The following is a 20,516-nucleotide window of genomic DNA, read 5'->3' as shown; positions in this document are numbered from 1 at the left end:
TGCCCAGCCCGGCGCGGCGAGCATGGGCTGCGACGCCCTCTGGTGGCCGAAGGTGGAGGCGTGCGCCTCCGACCCCGCCCACTCGGGGCGGCCTTCGCGGAGCTCTGCTGTCCGCCCCGCAGTCCGGATCCGTGGGAGAAAGTCGGTAGTTTGGCCCATCCCACAGGCCCCCGGCCATGTCAGCGACTGGTTCCTTCTGCAATAACGCGCGTGCACTTGCCACAGCCTTCCGGAAGAGTCCGAATTCTTCGAGCCCTGGTCTGAGTGTAGCTGGAGCCCTGCAGCCGCCCAAGCAGCCTCAGTGGCGCCAAGCTCCCTGTCTTTCCCTTACATCAGGTTCGGAGGGGGACCTCTGGGGCAAAGGCCCCTACTATCCCCAACTTTGTTTAGTGCAGGAACACGGGACCAAAGGACCAAGGCACCAAGGGCCTTGGGCAACACGTTAGACCGGGAGATAGGAGGGCTGCAGGGGGCTGCAGCCCCTGGCCGTGTGAGCACAGCAATGCTGTCTGTGGGCCTGGGAGCTCGGAGCACTGCCTTCCCCACAGGACTCTCCGGGCACACCTCTTGCTCCCAGTGTGGCTCCTTAGAACAGCTCCTTACGACATCTGCCCCCTGCTGCTCCATCCAGCAAGGCCTGAAGGCAGCCCCAAATCAGCAATGCAGGCAGAGGTGCTGGGAGGGGAGGGCAGACTTACAGGCCCAAGCAGGAAAGACCTTCAGGCCCCTGTCGGAAACCTGAAGCTGGAAGAATAGGCCTGAGCAGGACGGAGAGCCAAGCCCCGGGGGGTACCGTTGCAGTGAGGGCTCAGCACCACACACGCATCCCCAGGACACATCTGTGGGGGTCTCTGCCCCCCTTTCCCCAGAGAAAGCCAAGCAATTCTTGGTATTTTTCTTTCTACATTTTATTATTTCAAACCAGGTGAACAATTCCATAAAACGTGAAAAAAGCAAGGAAGTGTTCAACGCCCGACCTGGGGGGAGGGCATGAGGGACATGGCCCCTCAGCAGGCAGCGGTGGTTCCTAGGTTAGCGCTAAGGAGCTACGTGGAGGTTAATGGAGCCGGGGCCCAGGGCTGCTGGGGCAGCCTTCCGAGACGCTGGCAGTTGTCCGGAACAGCCCCACTGGCCGCGCGGAGTGGAGGGCAAGGTGGGGGTGTGGCCCGCGCGGGGCGCCAGCAGGAGTGGGCAGGTGTAAACACGCGGACACACTCAAGGCACGGAATTGCTGGAATGGGGGCTGGGTGGGAGCTGGTCAGGGTCGGACAGTTTTAAATAGTTTTTCTCTAAAAAGTGTTCTAGGTTTGCAGGTTTTTTCCTTTACTTTTTTTTTTTAAAAAGCTACGAGAACGAGCAGGCAAACTGTGGTCTCCAGGAGCGGTGGCGTCACCCGCTTCTTGTGCTTTTCCTTTGGGGCCTCCGAGCGGCTGCGGGGGGGGGGGGGGACAGGAGGCTCCCTGTAAACATTTTGGACTCAGGCTGGGTCAGGGGCTGGTGTTGGGCGAAGCCAGGGGTCCCAGGCTGGAGAAGTGGGTGCCCCTCCAGACACAGGTCTTAGGAGACTCAGCATGTGCTCCGCTCCCCTGTCCCAGAATAAGACAAGGGTTAAAACCAGAACAGACGCCCAAGAAGGGGGTACCGAGGCCACTCCCAGCACCTGGGACAAGAGTGGGCTTTGAATAGGGAGGCCTGTGGCAACCCCTCCCCCAAGTCTCTGGAACTGAGGGAGGGGAAGGGGGCAGCCAAGAACGGAGAAAAGAGGAGAAAAGCGGCTGGGGAGGGACAGGTGGAGAGCGTGGTCCTCTTGTCCCCATCTTCCTCAGGGGCTGGGGGGGAGCAGAGTTGGCGGTGGCCCTGGAGGTGGGGGATAGTCGTGGGTCGGGGGGCAGCCATTGTGTGACTCTCCTCCCGCCTCCCTAGACTATGATGACCCTGTCCTTTTCTGCTCCCGTCTTGTTACCGTTACCAGGGACACAGTGGCCACCCAGGAGCCAGTCAGTTGCTGGGTTGTGTGGCAGTGGGGGCCTGAGTAGTGAGTGGCACAGCCCTCTCCCTTCCCCAGGACCCTCAGCAGGGAGGAGCACAGAGCCAGTCACACTGAGTGGCAGGTGGTGAGGCCATCAACCAGCCTCCTTCAGGCTAGGCCAACGGGCTGGGGGTGAGGAGGTGAGTTTTTTCCAAGGAAGGTCAGACAGCCTTTTAGTTCTGTTCCGGTGCTTGGCCAGGCGCTTCTGCCATTGGGACCGGGCAGAACAGAGCCCAGCCCTGCCTGTGCCTGCTCCTCAGGGCCCTCCACTCAGTGGCCCTCCTGACTCACCAGCCCATGTGAACTTTGTCCTCTGCTCTCCTACGAGTACTCGGGGTCCCCACCCTCTCCGTCCCTTTTCTGGACTCAGTGGTCCCACTGTGTCCCCCCCCAGCTCCCTGCCTGGCCCCCTTCTGGCTCACCATCCTGCCAGGTCGGCAGCCCCTCAGAAGAGGCCGCAGTCCTTCAGGTTGTTCTTGATGATGACGTCGGTGACGGCGTCGAACACAAACTGCACGTTCTTGGTGTCGGTGGCGCATGTGAAGTGCGTGTAGATCTCCTTGGTGTCCTTGCGCTTGTTGAGGTCCTCGAACTTGCTCTGGATGTAGCTGGACGCCTCGTCGTACTTGTTGGCGCCTGTGGGGGACAGAGCATGGGGAACAGTGCTGCGTGGGCGGAAGGCAGGCCGGCTCCACGGGCACTGAAGAGTGTGTGGTGTGTGTGCCGGGTACACAGGATGGCTGTGTTGTTGTTTAAGACTTTACTTACTTATTTTTAGAGAGAAGGGAAGGGAGGGAGAGAGGGAGAGAAACATCGATGTGAGAGACATCGATCAGTTGCCTCTCAGGTGCCCCCAACTGGGGACCTGGCCTGAAACCCTGGGAGGTGCCCTGACCTGGAATCGAACTGGTGACCTTTTGGTTCTCAGGCTGGCACTCAATCCATCGAGCCACACCAGCCAGAGTAGGATGACTGTATTGTGAGTGCACACACACATCCGAGCGTTTGAAGGGTGATGCCCATGTGCACATACATGGGGTCCACAGCCCAGGGTGGGAAGAAGGGCCTACACGTGCCCAAGAAGCACCAGTGGGACCAAGGGCCCGCTTCTGTCCAGCAGGAGGCGCTCGCAGGCCGCCTGGTCACCGCCAACCCCCCCCAAAGGCCCAGCCGCGGCACCTGTGTACTCTGGGAAGCAGATGGTCAGGGGACTGTGTGTGATCTTCTCCTCAAACAGGTCCTTCTTGTTGAGGAAGAGGATGATGGATGTGTCCGTGAACCACTTGTTGTTGCAGATACTGTCAAACAGCTTCATGCTCTCGTGCATGCGGTTCTGAGGGTGGGACGGAGTGGTCGGTCAGCACCAGCGCGGCCCAGCACGCCCCACCCCGCGCGTGGCCTCCTAGCCCCTCACCATCTCCTCGTCCTCGGCCAGCACCAGGTCATAGGCGCTCAAGGCCACACAGAAGATGATGGCTGTGACGCCCTCGAAGCAGTGGATCCACTTCTTCCGCTCAGACCGCTGTCCGCCCACATCGAACATCCTGTGGACACAAGGTTGCCTTACTCCAGAGAACGGGGTTCTGGGAGCGGGTCCCCAGAACCTGAGGACAGAGGCCTGCTCAGAGTGGGACAGCCTTCACGGAACCCTCCACACTTGTCCCCCATCCCCCTGGCGCTGAGCTAGGATCGGGGCTGGTCAGCGGGGCTGGCCCTGACCACGCGGGCAGGCACAGCAGAGGATGTGAGCCGCAGGTGAGTGCACGGCCTCAGAAGTCTGAGTGGGGCAGGGGGTCCTGGACTAGCCCCTCGCTCCCAACACAGCCACGAGCAGGCCCAGGAGGGAGGCTCCCCCCTCTGTCACCTCAAAGTCTGGCAGGCCCTGCCTCTGCACCCTGCCACTCACTTGAAGTGCAAGTCCTTGAAGGTGAAGTGCGTCTCCACGATGCCCGTGGTCTTCACGCGGGTCCGCAGCACGTCCTGCTGTGTGGGGACGTAGTCGCTCTGCGCAATGCGCTCTAGGTCATTCAGGTAGCTGCGGGGGGTGGGGGGGGTGGGGGTCAACAGAGGCGAGCATGGGGCCTTCTCCCATGGCCCCCTGCATTATGTTCACTGCTCGGATGAGAACACCTGTCACCTGTGGCTCAGGCCTGGGGGACAGTGAAATTTGGGGGCCGGCCAGCCAGCCCAGCCCCAGTCTGGCCTGAGTCAGGTCCGCCTGGGACAGGATCCAGCATAGTGGAGGTGCAGGTGAGGAGGTGGGAGGGGGCAGATGAGTTCAGTGAGAAATCTGGGATGCTAATCGGCGCAACTATGGCATCAGCCACAGGGCAGCCTGGCGTGTCCCTTGATGCAGGGCTGGGCAGGTTGGGGCCTGCCAGGCCCAGTGGGCTCTTTGCCCAGCATCCAATAAAATGTGGGCTCCTCAGGGGAGGACGCCTGCTTGGCAGAGGTCCCAGGGGCTCCACATTACCAGCTCCCTTAATTAATACCGACCCTCCCCGGCTGGGCCCCGGGGCCAGTGCTGCAGCCTGCCTCAGTACCCCCGGTGTGCTCTGGGGGCCGGGCCTGGGCCTCCCAGAGGCTGCCCAACGCCTGCTGTGCCGACATCTCACTCTGGGGGCACGGCAGCTGGGGCCAGCCCTTGGCTGCCACCAGCAGCTTGGCCAGAGGGAAATGACCTCAGAGACACAACACAGAGACAGAACAGAAAAACAGGAAGGGCCATGGGGGACCGTGACGCATGTGCTGTGACCTCCATACCAAGCCCCACCCCCTACCGAGAGCCTCCGGCCTGGAGGCCCCGCGGTGGGTCCACGCCAGCCTCTCCCTCCGCAGCACGGAGGCTTATGGCGGCTTATGGCAGGAGCTTGCCGCCCCGTGGCAGCCTTGCAGGATGGCTGTGACGGGGGGTGGAGTACACCCCTGTGCCCTGTGGTGTCCCAATCCACTCCCACCCTGGGTGATCCTGTCAAGGCAGAAACCTGCCACGGAGAGCAGGGCCCAAGGTCCCTGCTGAACCCCCACTGGAAGGGTGCTGGGCACACAGTAGGTGCCTGACCGGGAGTGAGGAGCGGAACAAGGGGGGAGCGGCGTGTGGTCTGGAAGGTGGCTCTGTGCCCACCCTCGCTGAGTAGCCTTGGCCCTGAGGTGGCCGTGGTGGACAGGGCTCACCTCCCTGCCTCTCGGACCCACAAGCTCTGCTGGTGCTGGGCCTCTGCGAGGGGCAGCGCCGAGGCCTGAGCTTGACTGACTGCGCAGGTCCCGAGGGGGGAGTGCGCTCACAAGGGGGTTCAGACCCCATCCTGTCCTCATCCTCCTTCAGTCCTGAGGTCCTGCCCCTCGCTGGATGGGCTCAGGGTTCAGTGGGCAGACAAAGGGACTGGCTTGGGCAGGGGCAGGAGAGGGGAGGTGGGAGTACAGGGTCGGCGGCCTATCTGGGTGGCACCATCCAGAACCTGTGGCTGTTCCCCAAAGCCCTGTAGCCATCAGTGCTGGTCACCAGCCTGTCCTATTCCCGTGGGGGACTCAGCACCCTGCACCAGGCTTAACGTAAGGAGGGTACCTCAGGGAAGGAGGTCACGGCATCACCCTGTGGGCTGGGCCTCTGGGACTCCCGGGACCCCTATGATTCCCCACCTGAGTCCTAGGCTCAGCTAGGAGCCAGCAGGAGTCAGAGTTGAAGTCCTGGGCTGCAACCCACACACATCTGTCCCCTCCCAGGCCATCCCCCGCCTCGTGTCTCCCTCCCTAGACAGGGTGAACTCCCTCTGTGACCTCAGGCGCTGGCCCAGGCTGTGCCCCTGCCCGAAGGCCCTTCCCATCCCTCCCCACTAAGCCAGCCAAGTTCAGAGCTCCACTGCGACAGCGCCTCCTCGCTGGACCCACCCCAACACCCAGCAGAACACGGACACGTACGTTGTCACTGCGTGGGGACCTGTCTGCTCCACTCACCCGTGTCCCTGAAGCCTCGCACAGGGACTGCCACAGAGCAGGTGGCAGCCAATGTTTCTTCAAACAGTCGTGTGTGAGGACACATTAGACATGACTGGCCAGGAGGGGATGGACTCTGGGAGCCACCCTGCCCGGCCTTCCTCCTAGCCTTTTTTTGTTTTTTAACTGACTTTTTAAAAAGATTTCATTTAAAAAGATTTCAGAGAGAGGGGAAGGGAAGGAGAAAGAGAGAAAGAGGAACATCAATATGTGGTTGCCTCTTGTGTGCCCCCCACTGGGGACCTGGCCCGCAAGCCAGGCATGTGCCCTGACTGGGAATCAATCCAGTGACCCTTTGGTTCACAGGCCGGGGCTCAATCCACTGAGCCACACCAGGCAGGGTTTAACTGATTTTTTAGAGAGAGAGAGAAGAAAGAAACATGAATTTGCTGCTCCACTTACTGAGGCATTCATTGGTTAGTTCTTACATGGGCCCTGACCAGGAGTCGAAGCCTCCTCCTGGGCACATTGGGACGACGCTCCAGCCACCTGAGCACCTGGCCTTTAGGGGCCGTGCCTTCCACCCAAACCCTGAGCCGCCAGGGCCTCGGCTGACAGTCACCAGCTTCAGAGACTAGTGGTGCGCTTCCGAGGGTGCTGCCGGCCCTCAGTCCCGACCACGACCACCCCACCCAGCCCCGGGCGCTCACTAGGCAGCAGAGTCGTTGAGCTGGTACTCCCGAGAGCGGCTGAAGCAGGCCTGCACACCGTGGTCAGCCCAGAGCCTCCGGATGATGCTGGACAGGTCCTCGGGGAGCACGCCCTGCTCCTCGGCCGCGCTGGCCAGTGCGAACAGCTGCTTGGCGTCGTCCTGGGCACAGCAGTGGGTGATCAGCCCGTTGCAGGGGCACATCCCCGCCCCGCCCGTCCAGGGCAGGGAGGCCTCCAGAATGGGCCCTAGGCTGGGGAATTCTCAGGTTTCCCAGGACAGGGCTTGCCCTGAGGCCTTTTAGGGGGTAGGCAGCCGTACAGGGGAGTCCACATACCTGGCGGGACTGATCGGCAAAGTCAATCTGCAGATTGCTCATGGCTTTGACAATGGCCATGATGGACTGGATGGTGTTGCTGTAGACGACTGCTCGGTACTGCCGGCATTCCTCCTCGGAGTAGCCGTCCTCGTGGATGATCCTGGCGGCCGGGGGTCAGGGGTCAGGGTGCACAGGCCACAGGGGCCACGCGTGGCCACCTGGGGCTCTTGGACCCTGCAGGGACCTACTTCAGAGAGGACAGAACCGCCCCCAACCCACTGGGACCTAAGGATGGCCGGCTGTGCCTGGGAAGGTCCCAGCCTGGCTGCGAGGAAGAGGGGAAAGGTGAGTGTGGCGGCTGCCTCTGCACCCAGCACTTACTTCATCTGCTTGACAATGGTGCTCTTTCCCGACTCACCAGCACCTGGAACGAAGGGCACAGGTGGTCAGGGAGCCGGCCGGGAGGCTGCCAGGGGAGGCCACGAGCAGCCCAGCTGCCCCACACTCCTGGAGGCAGAACCCCCCCCCTCCGACCCAGTGCATCTCTAGATGGTGCGTGCAGTCAGGCCTGGCAGGGCCACCGTGGTCAAGGCAACTTAAAACCCTGACTCTCCCCAGACCTTTGCCTCTTCAAGTTCCACAGCCTACTGTGGCCCCCACCACCTGCTTGAGTCTAGGGGCTCTGGATGGAGTCGGGGGCCAGCCCTGCAGAATTCACCCCATACTCACACACGCAGGCTCTGTGGCCGGTGCTCATCAACACGGAGCCCAGGCAGAGCTGGCGCGAAGGCGCCCTGCACTCACCAGTGGGGCAGTGGCCCTCCCCCCACTCAGCCAGAGCTGCCGAGGGCCCTGGGGTGAGCACGGCATCATACTCTCATCTCCCAGACATGGCCCAAGGCCAAGGCCTTGGTCTGCTGGGCTCAGGTCTGCCCTGAGCAGAGGGGGACCAGGCCCTGGGAGATAGGCAGTGTGACACACACATGTACACTCACACACACACTGCACTGACAAGGGGCTTCACTGGCCTAGCAGAGCCACCCTGTACTTCCCCTTGGCCAGAGTCTCTTGTGAGGACCATAGCAGACTCACAGACATGAGACACTACTCCTGTCCCGTTTTACAGAGGAGGACAGGGTGGCTCAGAGAAGTCAAGTCGGGCCCCAGACCATGCAGCCGGGATTCAGAAGGGCAGGGGAGCGTGTAGGGCCAGGACGCCGGGCCTTCCCAGCCCTTCTCAAATTATGGCTCAGCCCCTGTGGGAGGCTGTGAAAAAACAGCCAATTCCCAGCTCCGCTCCTGCACACAGAGCCAGACTGGAGGGAGCCACTCAGGGAAGCTGCATTTGCCAGGGGGACTGTGCAGGGAAGCCTGAGGACCAGGGGACAGAAGAGCGGGGGCAGGACCCGCCTCTCTGGCCACTACTCCTGAGCTCCAGGTGGAAGGCACCTCGACAAGGCCCCTCTTGCCCTGAGCCTTTGCCTACCGCTCCCACTGCGCCAACCCCATCACCACCAGTCACGGCTGCACGTGCCAGGCCTGCCTCTGGCCACCTGCAGGCCTTTCTGCCCGTGTTGCCGGGCACACCTGATCCAGTGTGTCCCAACCCCCCATCACTGTGGCAGGTGGGCCATTCTGCTCAGCTTAGCAGGATTGGCGGGCGGGCCGAACTCGGGGACTGAGTCCCTCGGGGTCAAGAGGCCTCGGAGGATGAAGTGGCCAACACATGAACTAACCCGAGAGCACAAATGGCACAACAAGGACAACGGCAAAAGCCAGAGTGGCGCCCGCTAGTAGCTGAATCCCACGGCCACCCTGCGGAGCAGTTCGGTTCTCCCCCCAACAAGGGAGGGAACTGAGAGGCTGAGGTCACAGGTTGCAGTCCCCTGTGTGGCCCACCTCGCCTGCCGGGCAGTGCCTCTAAGCCGCCCCAAGAGCCCTGGGCTGCAGCCAGACCCTGGGCTTGCTCCGTGCCACTGGGTCTGCAGCGCCCTCCACCCCTCCACGCAGCAGCAAACCCCACCTAGACCCCGGCCCACCTGCACCTGCTCTACCTTGCGCCCCAGATCTGCATGTTACCGGGAAAGGCTGAGGTGCAGCTGTGCCCTCACAGGGGTGGCCCTGGGTATATTCACAGCCAGTGGTCTCCTGGAGGAGGGTCTGGGCTCTCCTCACAGTCACCACCAGCTGCCTGGAACCATGGGCTTCTGACTGTCCCAGGCCTGCTTCCCAGGAGCCACGAGCACCGGGAGCACCGGGAGCACCGGGAGCGGCAGATGTGCAGGGACGCAGCAAGCCCCTCTATTGGTCCAGCCTGGGCACTGGGGGTCCGCCGCTGGGCATGAGCAGGGCTCAGGTGGCAGTCCCCCACCCCCACAGCGCCCAGCCCAGGAGCAGCCAGGACCTGGCACACTCGCACCCCACCTGCTGAGCAGGGATGTGGGGAGAGGGCCTCGTGGGGCAGCGGAGGCCAAGGGTGTGCAGGAATGGGCCAGACCAATCCTGCCAACCCCACGGGGGAACCTACACTCAGAGTAACAGCTCTCCAGGGCACCGGGGACCAGAGTCCAGGTGAGGGTTGTCCTTGTGTAACTTTGGGACCCTTGTCCCCTGGAGGCACCAGCTTCCCTGCCTGGCCCTGCCCAGCGACAGGGAACACAGCACAAACTCACTTTGCATCTCTTTGATTTTCCACACTGAGGTGGGCAGCACCTGGGCAGGTGGGCTGGGGCCAGGGTGCCTACTCCCTGCCCCAGCCCTCTGACCACCAGCTTTCCCTGTGAGCCTCAGTCTCCCTTGGTCTCCTCAGACTCTTAAAAATTAGGAGGCCATTCTCCCCCCCCCCCCAACAGGGGTCACTGCAAAAGACCCCCATTTGACAGGTGGACAAACCAAGGTCACAGAGCCTAAGCCTGGACTCAGGCGGGACAAAATGGTAGGACAAGGGCATGGTGCTGGTGGCCAGGCAGAGCGGGGGCAGGGGGTGCGGAGCACCATCTCAGAATCTGGAGCACGGCCCAGGAGCAGCTGGGGTGTGGAGGGGGGCCAGAGGCCGAGGTGGGTGGGACCACGGTCTGACCCCCGGTTGAATGGGTTGGACAGGACCCTGGTTCTTGGGCAGCCCACCGGTCTCACAGGTCACTCCTCCAGCAGGCCCCCCTTTCCATCGTGGCCTGCGGGGCTCCCCATCATACAAGCTGGAATTTGGCTCGAAGGTTGTTTGCACCTTGCTGATCCTGGGCACTCAGTGCCCCCTGCAGTCTGTACCTTCCCCGCCGGGAGGAGGGGGCTTTACTCGCTGGCTCCATATTGCCACGAAGGTGCAGGGCCCCGCCAGGCACTCCATGTCCAGCTGCGTGAGACCAGAGGAGCCACAGAGACTCCGGGGTGGCCGGCAGCGTTCCCACTGGGCCGCACCTCTTCTCACCAAGGGAGAAAGCTCTGCAGCCCCTACCCCAGGGCGCAGCTGCTGGGCCCCCAGCAGGGGGGCAGTAATTGCCCTGATGTGTTGGGTGGCAGCGGCTGTGCTAGAACATCTGTTTCCACTCTGGGAGTGCTGAGCCCCAGCGGAGGAGGGAACAGATGGGGGAAGGGGGACAGTACCCGGCCACCTGTCTGAACAAGGCCTGTGGGGCCGGCTGCAACATGGCCACCGATCCAGCTGCGTGATCCAGCATTCAGGTCACTGCTACCTGTCCATCCTGGGCCCTTTACCTCCCACTCAGACAAGGCGTTGCCCTGCTGGGAAGCTGTGACATGCCACTGTCCCCTCTGCAGAGACTGCCAAGCCTAGAAGGGCCAGCCAGCCCACCTCTGGCTTTCAGATCTTCTCCCAGAGGGAGGTCCAAGCCTGCCACAGCCCTGGCACCCAGGCTGACTCCCCTGCACCCAGCCCCTTCCTATCGGTCCTGGCACCTCGTCTGTGAAATAGGACACCACCATTACCTCCTCCTAGGAGAGGGGCGAGGATGAAAGAGGAGGCTGTTCTCACAGAGCGTGGCGCACGGGGAGCGGTCAGATAAAAGTTATTAGTGTGACTCTCTACCCTCAGGAAGATGCAGATTTCTCTAAAGCGCTTGAAATGAATGCTGCAGCCCAAGGCTGTCCAACCATACAGGTCACTACAGCCACAACCTGCAGAGTGGCCTGCTGGGGCGTCGTGTTTGGAGGAGTGTCTCAGGCCTTCAGACAAAGCACAGGGAGGGCAATGACCAGCTGCTAAGGGGCTGACTCAGCAGCGGTGGTTCCCTGCCCGGACTTGTGTAACCTGGGACGGGAGGGAGTGAGAACCACGCACTACTCTGCTGGCTTTTTGCTCTGGGTTCCCCACTTCCCTTCCACACGACCAGCCTCCTTCATGCCCAGAAGGCTCACAGTGAGCACTGTTCACCAACTCCCTGCACTCAGGAGGCTGTGCAGGCTGGGGCAAGGCTCTCTGCAGAGGCCTGGGTGCCGGTGGGCTCCCCTGGAACGCGGGGGGACAGGGAGCCCCGCCAGCTGACGTGGCAGGCCCAGGTTAGAGGCTCTCAGAAGCAGCAGTGGCTGTGACCACAGGGTAGACTCGGGCAGTGGCCCAGCTCAAACCCACAGCGCCAGGCCTGCCCCCCCCCCACTGCCACAATGCCTCAGCGTACCCCAGTGGGGCACGGGGGAAGGTGGGGGTGATCCTGACAAGCCCACCCAAAGGCACCCTGGCACCACCTCCCACTCCCATCCCAGGAAGGTGCCACGTCTCCAGCCACGTCTCCAGCCCCGTCTGAGGTTCGGCCCCTAGAGATCCTGCCCCTCCCCGCAGCCTCAGAGATGTGGACCTGCCACCACCAGGGGGAGCCTGGCAGCCAGAGACCCAGTGGAGGCGGTGGGGGCTGGGCAGCGCTGGGAGCATCTGTTTCTGAAAAGCAGCCTCAGCGAGGGGCCTCTGGGGGAGGGGCCTGGGCCCTCCCCCATCACCCACTCCAGAGCCTGGGAAGCCCTCTGCCTCCGAGCCACCGCACAAGGGGAACAATGGGAATGGACGGGAGGGGGAGGGCCGGCAGACAAAGGCCCTCCAAGGCCTGCCCCCAGCAGCGCTTCCTTCCCCCAGGTGCTCCTACGTGAGGAGGCTCAGCACAGGTCTGGCACTGTGGGAGTCTCGGGTGGGCCCTGTGACACCCCGCCCGTGGGGGGCCTTGCCTTCCCTAGGGGCCCTAACAAACCGAGAACTCCCACCCAGCCCCTAACCCCCACCCTGTCCCTGACACTTGGGTGGCCTGGCCTCCAGTGGCCTCCAGGGGGTTCCAGATGTCCATCAGGATGCTCTACCAGACGTGACAGAGAAAGGGATTTCTAGGGCAGGGGGGACAGTCTCCCTCAGTGGGGGGACCTGTGGTGCAGAGGGAACCGAGGTACTGGGCGAGAAGGCCAGCCGGGAGGCCGGGGGGCCCTGAGATCCGCTCACTGTTAAGCCCTTAAGGGCCCCGGTCTCAGCCTCTACAAGGGCCCGGATGGGCTGAAGAGGGCGCAGGTCACAGGAGGAGCCAGGCCAGAGGCACAGCCCCTTCCCGAGTGCTTCTCAAGTGCAGAATCGCGTTGCTGTTTTCAAAGAGTCTAAGCCCCAGCTCTCCTCTCCAGCCCCTGTGGGTCCCCTGGGTGAGATGCCCGGGGCCTGGGTCTCAGTGTCCCCACCTAGAAAACACCCTCCTCAAGGGAGAGTGCCGAGCCCCTCGGGGCACCCCCACACTCACCCCAGACTGCCCCGGGGTCTGGCCCCAGCCAGCAGCTTGTCTTGTGCCCACAAGCCACGGCACCGTGCTGAGAACGTGGGCATTGTGGGTTTCAGCACTGGGCACAGAGAGGAAAAGGACACCTGGCGGTCACCCTGAGAGCAGGATCCTCTAGGGCCTGAGGCCTCGAGTGGTCAAGAGGACACGTGCTCCAGAGAGGCCTGGCCACATGGGGCAGTGCCCCTGGAAACCTCCCTGTGGAGGGGAGGCCACCAAGCTCGGACACAGAGGCCAAGGGGCAGGAGCAGCACCTCGGCACCTGTCACGCAGTGGCCAGCCCACACCAGGGATGTCCTGCTGCCACGCAGTCCCGCATAGCAGCCCGGCACAGCCTGTGCTCACGGGGAGCCCTCCGAGGGAACACACTCTGCTCCTCCGGACAACTCCGTCTCCTGCCCAAGCGAGGGGTCCACCCAGGACTTTTACAGCCTCAGGCTGGGCACAAGCCCCCTAAGCCTGGTAGGGACAGGAGGAACAAGCACAAAGAGAGGGTACAGTGACGCCCTCCGCTGCCCAACTGTGCCCCGAGCACTGCCGAGGGGATGTGGGCCGGGAGGAAAGGCAGGGCGAGGTCACCCGTGGCCACCTGCAGATTTCGGGCTTTGAGCAGAAACGATTTGTGCGCAGTCTCGGGGCCCACCCTCCAGGACAGACTGTCCCCTTTCAATCTCCTAAAAGAGGAACGGGGGGGCCCCCGAGACAGGTCCCCAGGCACACGCAGAACACATGCACACCCGCAGCGCCTGCCTGCCCGCCGTCCTGACTCATCAGTTCTTGCCAGCTGGGCACAGACTCCCGAGAGGGAGCCATGCCATGTCCCCCAGGCTCAGTTTCCCCACCAGTGAAACGAGTGTGACAGCAGCCCCAGGCTCCTGGGGTTAAGTAAGACATGACCACAGAGCGTGTGGCCCCATGCAGCAGTTAAGGCACAATCAGAGGCAGCTGCTGGTATCCCCACAGACTAAGTGAGGGCACCCCAGGCCCAGTGGGTAGTAGCAGGGGGGACTCCTCTGTCTGGACCAAGGGGCCCTCTGTCCACCACCAGGCAGGGGAAACCCAGAGTGAGCTAATCCTGGGGGCTGCTGCTCCATTTCCGGGCATTCATCTCGTCCTGCAGCCAGCCTTCCGGCTTTGGAGGGCAATGGCCGCTCGGGAACGTAGGAGCAGCCCTTTGCTTTCCTGCAAGCTCTCCAGCCAGCGTCCCTCTCCCAGCCACCACTTCCTGTGGTCAAAGGAGGGGCCTGGAATCCTTCTCGAAGGCGCCACCTTCCCTGGGATGCTAGGCCCAGTGCCTGCTGGAGCAGGACAAGGGATGGAGCCTCCTGGACTGATTCCCACCCAGTGCGCACCAGGTGGATGGCCCAAGTGGGTGGCCCAGGCGGGTGCACAGGTGAGCCTGGGCAGCTAGGGCTCACCTGCTAGATCCCCAGGTTGACAGGGCTCACCCTCCAGCTCCCAGCATAGAGCAGGAGCGGGCCTCTGGCCTCTTCCTCTTTTGGGCTCCTCCTCCTCCAGCTGCTTCCTCCTTTTCCTCTGGTGTGGACACCACTTCCCCGAGAGGCCCAGCCCTGCCATGCAGACTCCAGTGCCCCTCCTCCTGCCTGGGACACAGGTGCTGCCATGGACACCCTGGAATGCACCAAGCCACAAGGACACCTTCTCGATGATCACCTTTAGGCTCTGGCTCACACAGGCCTGGCACTCGCTGCCAAGCCTTGGACATACATGCATAAGTGCCCAGGAAATGTTTGGTTATTCAGCCCTGGCCAGGTGGCTCAGTTGGTCAGGTGTTGTCTTGCAAACCAAAAGGTCGAGGGTTCAATTCCCGGTCAGATCACATGCCTAGGTTGCAGGTTTGGTCCCGATTTGATGGGCAACCAGATCAATGTGTCTCACAACCATGTTTCTCTCCCTCTCCTCCTTCCTCCCTTCCCCTCTCTCTAAATAAACAAATATATATATATATATATATATTTAAAAATGTTTGGTTATTCTGGGGAGATTATTCCTTCCAAACCGCCAATATAGCCACAGCCCCAGGAGGCAGTGCTGGGGCCAGGGTGAGGGCGGGTGGGGTTTAGTCAGAACAAGAGCCCCTCCAGGCCCACAGAGCGGGCCAGAGGGGGCCCCACCCAGCCCTGAGGCTGAGGGAGGGGATGCCTCCGAGCATCAGGTACCAGGGCCACCATCGCAGGCCTAGTCCCCAGGGCACACTGTGTAGGGGATTCTCAGGAGGGGTGCCGGATGACCCCTTCCCTCTCACTGAACCCCGAGGCTGGGACTCCTGCCCCCACCTTCCCAGTCCTGCCTCCCCCACAGCACCAGGCTCTGGGTCAGGCTGTCTCGCCCTCTGCCAGGGACTGTGGTGGGACATGGTCTTGGTCCCTCAGTGGCTAAGAGCTTATGTGGACAAAGCTTCCTCCATCCTGTTCCTGCCAAAAGAACGGGTGGCTCTTAGAGACAAAGGCCGAGAGAGACCGAGCCAGAGATGAGCTCAAGGACAGGGCATACAGGACCAACGTGCTCCAGCCACCCCGAGGGCCGACCCCTGCAGCTCTGGTGGCCGAGGGACCGCTGGGATGGACCTGACAGGCTGCCCAGGACTGGGGGGCCCCTGACCGTGCCAGCCCCCATCTGGTCGCCCAGGCCCCGACTCAGGCACAATGGGTGGCCCGGAGCTGCCTGGGCCTGGCATGGAGGCCTGTGCTTCCCAGCTGCCCTGACTTCCACCCCCGACCACAACGGCCTCATTCTCTCAGTCCTCGCCACTGCGGGGCCCTCTGCCTGGGGTTCTCCCCCCACCCCCCAGCTGAGCTCCCGCGACACTTCCTTTGCAGAGTCGCCCGGTTTCACCCAGTCTCCTGGCTCGGGGGCACCCCTAGAACTCTCAGGCTGCCCCCACCAACACGGGTCGGGGCAGGCTGCAGGGAGAGGAGTGCAGACGTGGCTCAGACCCTCGCTCACTGAGCCCGCTCTCAAAGACAAAGCCTTACCCAGGCTGGGGGAGGGGTGGGAAGAAGAGGCTCGGAGGCCCAAGCTGCCCCGCCCCCATTCAAATGCTAATGAGCTCCAGCCAGGATGGAGGGGGGGCGGGGGAGGGGCTGGAGGTAGGCCGGGCCCCCAGACTCTCTCTCAGGAAGACGGCTCAGTCCCCAGGGTTTGGGCTTAAGGTCCCCAGGACAGTCTGTCACTCTAGGTGGCACCACGCCTCTGTCTCCCCACTTGTTGTCAGCAGCTGCTTGAGGTCAAGGGAGGGGGTTCCCCCGGAACTTCATACAGGGGCCAAGCAGCCTCCAGGCCAGCGAGACCCCTCCCTACCAACCTCTGGGCTCTGCAGGAATCATCAGAAGGCCCACCCCACCCGCCCCAGTTCCGCACCTGCAGACTTCGGTGCACTGCCCCCACCACACCTGCGGCTGCAGGCAGGCACCCTGCGCCCACGTTATGGATGGGGAGCCTACCAGCACTTCACCTGTGGCTGGCGTTCTCATCCAATGCACTAGGTGGGGCTGGGACTCGAACCCAGATCTGATGACCCCAGGAGCTGGTCCGGGGAGGGCGAGCCCTCCTACCCCAGGCCAGGAAACACCCACCCAAGGGCTCGGGAACCTAAGCTAGGTCTTCCTCCCTCAGTCTCTGTCCTCACCACTGTGTGGCCCTTGCTGAGTTGGTCCCTTTGCCCCCAATGTCTGGCCCTAGCAAATGCTGCTCATTTTTCAAGACCACTTGGAGGACTCCTCCAGGAAGCACGCCCACTTTCAAGGCACCGTTAGACTCTATACCCACTACCCAGCCAGCCAGGCCCCAGGCAGTAGCCCCAGAATGACTTGTCCCTGTTCCCGACCTGCTCAATAGCTTGTTCTTTTCACACACACTCGACAGGCACCTACAGTCACCAGGCCCTTTGCAGAGACAGGACAAAGGCCACCAAACGCCCTTCCTCTTCCTTGGGTAAGCCTAATGGCATTCCCGTGGAGCTGCTCTAGTCTGACCCCAGGAGCCAGATGGGCCTGCAACAGGCCCCACGGAGCCTGAGCTGAAGGGAGAACACAGAGCCACTCTCCCGTAGGGACAGCTGGAGTCCCTACTGCGTGCGTGCGTGCGTGCGTGCTGTGCCCTGTGACAAGCTGCAGATTGGTCAGCAAGAGTTCGGCGTGGGAGGGTAAGGGCTGCTGTCTCTGAGCTGCCGGCAGTGAGACCGGGAGGAAAGAGCATGAAGTTCAGCATCGCCCCCAGTCCTGGTCATGGGCCCTCCTACTCTGAACACTTCCTTTCTGCCCACGACATGCCGGGCTCCTCTTACTCCTTCAGCTACCCATCCTCAAGGCCAAGTTCAGACCAGTAGCTCTCCCTCCACCGAACAAACAGACAAGAAGCGCCCAACAGGTGCCAGGCTCCATGCTCAGCACAGGAGGCTCAGCCCTGCCCGAGAAGTCTCAAGGGCGGGCAGCTGTGACCCAGGAACACCTCGCTCTAAAGGGGGAAGCGGGAGCACTGGGAGCCAGAGGAGATGCTTCCCCAGGCTCGGGAAAGCGGCTCTCAAGGACGGTGGTCCCTGAGCAGAGTCTCGAAGAGGAGGCAGGAATGCAGAAAGCACAAGGGAAGAGGTGGATGCAAAGGGCCAGGGGCCAACGACGGGCACTGCCTCTCTCTTCCCTGCAGGCTGCCCGCACAAGCCCTTCGGAAATCAGAGACACCCCCAGGCTCTGGCTTCCTTCCCTCTAATGCCCAGCCCAAGGCCCCAAATTCCACCTGCGGATGATGGGTGGGGGGGTGTCCCTAGAGCAGGGCTGGTATCAACAACTCTGCTCCCCCCACCCAGCTGCCAGGAACAACCCTCTCCCCAGCGTGTACCACATCTGCCTCTGTGAAGGTGACAAAGCCAGGACCGTCCTGCTGGCAGCTCTACTCACGACTGCAAGGAGCCAGTATGCGGGTGGGGCAGCAGGCGCGGTTCTGGCTGGGAAGGAGGGCTGGCAATCACCCAGCCTGAGTCCCGTTGCCTGGACAGAGTCCTTCCCGCTATGTGGGACAGGCGCCCAGCACTCAGAAGCTGCCCCAGCTGGGCACCTCCTGTACCTGGGTGGGAAAGGGATGGCAGGCCAGGACACTTCCCCACGCAGACTCGGCAGATGGGGTCCTTAATTTCAGGCAGAGCTTGATCTACCAGCCCGCTGCAATGTCTCAGGGTCTCAGTACCCACCCCACACTCCTACATGAACCTCCACGAGGCCCCTGGCCTCCCCAACCTGGGCCCAGGCACAACTCTGGCCCAAACCCGGGAGCCCATTTCACAGAAAAAGCAAAGCAGGAGGGGCAGGATGCTAAGATGGACTCCCCAGCCTAGAACATGATGAACAGGACCCTGCACCCCTGGTTAAGCGGACCCAGCATCAAAGGGGTTGCTTGGCCCAACACCTGAGCTGGGCTCCTAGGAGCAAGACTGGTGGGATGGGGTCAGGTTGGGACACAGAACAGGCCAGGAGCCTGGTGTCCCTGGCCCCATCATGGCCCACATTGGCCGGGGACGGGGCTGCCCAGAGTCCCCTGGGCCAGGCACTGGGAGGCGGCAGTGCTGAAGACACCATCCCAGGCCCAGCAGGCGACAGGCGGGCATTCCGCCGAGGCGACACCCACCCGCTGCCGCACTCGCAGCAGAGACAGGAAGAGGCAAGCGCCCGACGCAAAACAGCCCAGAAGGCTGGGCCGCCGCCCCTTCCCGCCCCTTCTCTTCCTCCGGCAGTGGAGAAGCGGATGCCATTTTGAAACCTCCAGGGCTGTGCCCCCAAGGCCAGGCCCCCAGGGACAGTCAACAGATGGGCGGATGACGGAAGACACGCTGTCTCTCGGCCACATGCCCAGAATGAAAAGCTCCACTTTTCACAACCTGGGGACCCCACAGCAGCTCTGGGGATGAGGGGCCACACCCCCCCACACACTAGCCAGCCTCCAGTGCTGCTGCAGGGGCCTCCCTGCCCCCAACCCTGACACCTCCCCCAAGTCAGACGGCCACCAGGCACCACACCTGCTCCCAGGGGGAGGCTGGATGGGGACAACTACAGGGCCCAGAGTCTTTGCAAAAGTCCACCTCAGATGCCCACCCTTGTCTGGCACCCCAACTCCTCAGCCGGCTGGTCCACTACCCCCTCCTCACCGGGCCTCAAGACCCGACAGGCTCACCCACTCCTAGCCTTTCTGCCCAGGGGGGTGTGGGAAGCCCAGTACCCGCCAGCAGACCTCCTGGGCTGGCCCGCCAGGGCAGCAACATGTCGGCTTTCTTACCACTTCCACTTCCCCCCACCTCTCAAGCAGCCACCATCTTCCCTGGCCTTGAAGGCTTCACAACCCAAACTCCTCCACGCTCCCTCCTACTCCCAGACCTTCCCTCACCAGCCCAGACAGGGCTCAGAAACTGGGGAACAGATAGCCATCGCCACCTCCCTGGGAAGCCACGTCCTGGCCTCCTCCCTCAGGGGGGCCAGCGGAGCCTCAGTCCAGCCCCTTGGGGGTCTAGGCCCTCTCCTCCCAGCCTGGCCCACCAATACAAGAAGGTGGGGGACTCTGGGGAAGGCCAGAGTGCGGGAGAGGACTGAGGGAGTGGGAGCGGCTGGGTTTGAGGAGTGATGTGTGCAGGGAGGGACCTGGTGGGCCAGAGGCACAGAGTTGGGGTCTCTAAAGGTTTGAGGGTTCCAGTTGCCGAGAGGGCTCGTGAGCAGCCATGGCTTCCCAACTGAGGCCCCTTGGGGTCAGGGTGCGCAGGTGGGTACAGGGTCCAGAGCAGAGATGGGACACAGAGGGGAAAGGAGGGAATGGCTGGGGGCCTGGCAGGGGCCCCAGGGATACTCCTGCCCAATGGGAATAGGGGAGCAGGTGGGAGTAACAGGTGGTACCTGAGGGTGGGGGCTGACTGGGGTTCTGAGGGTTTGGGTAAAATCTAGGGAAGGCCAGAAGGACAAGGCAAGGGTTCTGAGGGCCTTTAAGGTTGGTGAGCAGGGGCGATGGTCAAGCAGGGTTCTGGGCCCCTTACTTTGAGGTGTTAGTTGAGGTCAAGCTAGTGGGCTGGCTTTGGGGCTTGGAGTCCGGGGTGAGTTGAGGGCCTGATCTAGAGTCTGGGCTATGGATCCGAGGTCTAGGCCAACCCAGAGTTTTGAACCATTATTTAGGTGTCCTGGCCAGGCCGGGTCTGGGAGTTCAAATCAAATCCAGGTGTGGGGGGTCCAGGCCGAGTGTGGGAGTTCGAGGCCCGAGCCTGGAAGTCAAAGTCCTTGTTGGGGGTTTGGAGCGGGAATCGGGGGTCCCGGCGCAGGGCGCGGCCTCACCCAACAGCAGCAACTTCACCTCCCGCGCTGCCTTCTCTCCGTCTTCCCGTAGATTCTTGTCGATCATCTTGGAGCGCTCGGCTGCCGCCTTGTCCTCAGCGCTCACGGTGCAGCCCATCCCGCCGTCCGCCGGCCCGGCCGCCGCCCGGCCCCCAAACGGCCCCCGGCCCGGCTCGGCCCCGCGCAACCCACTCCACTCCCGCCGCCGGCCCTCTCCGGGTAGCTCTCGGATCGGTAGTTCCGAGCGTCTGCGGGCGGTGCCTCTCAGGACTCGGCGCACCGACGATGGGGCGGGCCAGGGGTGGGGCCGGTGAGAGCCAGGCCTGCGACTGGGCCGGGGCGGGCCCAGAGGCGGGGCCATGAGATATTCTGGGCCGGTGATTGGCTCAAGGGCGGAGCGAAGGAGCAGTTCGGCGCAGCCCCGGCTCCGGCCGGGCTGGGGGTG

The 20,516-nt window shown here is 62.7% G+C and overlaps 1 protein-coding gene across 1 annotated transcript; it reads right to left on the bottom strand.

Moving 5' to 3' along the window:
* Nucleotides 1–890: 890 nt before the first annotated feature.
* Nucleotides 891–20,329, bottom strand: GNAI2 (G protein subunit alpha i2). Its single transcript, XM_037128435.2, has 9 exons — nt 20,072–20,329; nt 7,372–7,414; nt 7,009–7,150; nt 6,673–6,833; nt 3,936–4,064; nt 3,444–3,573; nt 3,209–3,362; nt 2,452–2,665; nt 891–1,857 (listed from the first exon to the last, which is right to left on the bottom strand). Exons 1-8 carry the CDS (start codon nt 20,187–20,189, stop codon nt 2,475–2,477), a joined length of 1,068 nt encoding a protein of 355 aa, XP_036984330.1. The 5' UTR covers nt 20,190–20,329; the 3' UTR covers nt 891–1,857; nt 2,452–2,474.
* Nucleotides 20,330–20,516: the final 187 nt, after the last annotated feature.

This window comes from Artibeus jamaicensis, unplaced genomic scaffold (assembly GCF_021234435.1).
Source record: "Artibeus jamaicensis isolate MK-2021 breed Jamaican fruit bat unplaced genomic scaffold, CSHL_Jam_final contig_519, whole genome shotgun sequence".
Lineage (NCBI taxonomy): Eukaryota > Metazoa > Chordata > Mammalia > Chiroptera > Phyllostomidae > Artibeus > Artibeus jamaicensis.
The sequence above is the reverse complement of the archived record's forward strand: the minus strand, read 5'-3'. Positions and strand labels throughout refer to the sequence as shown.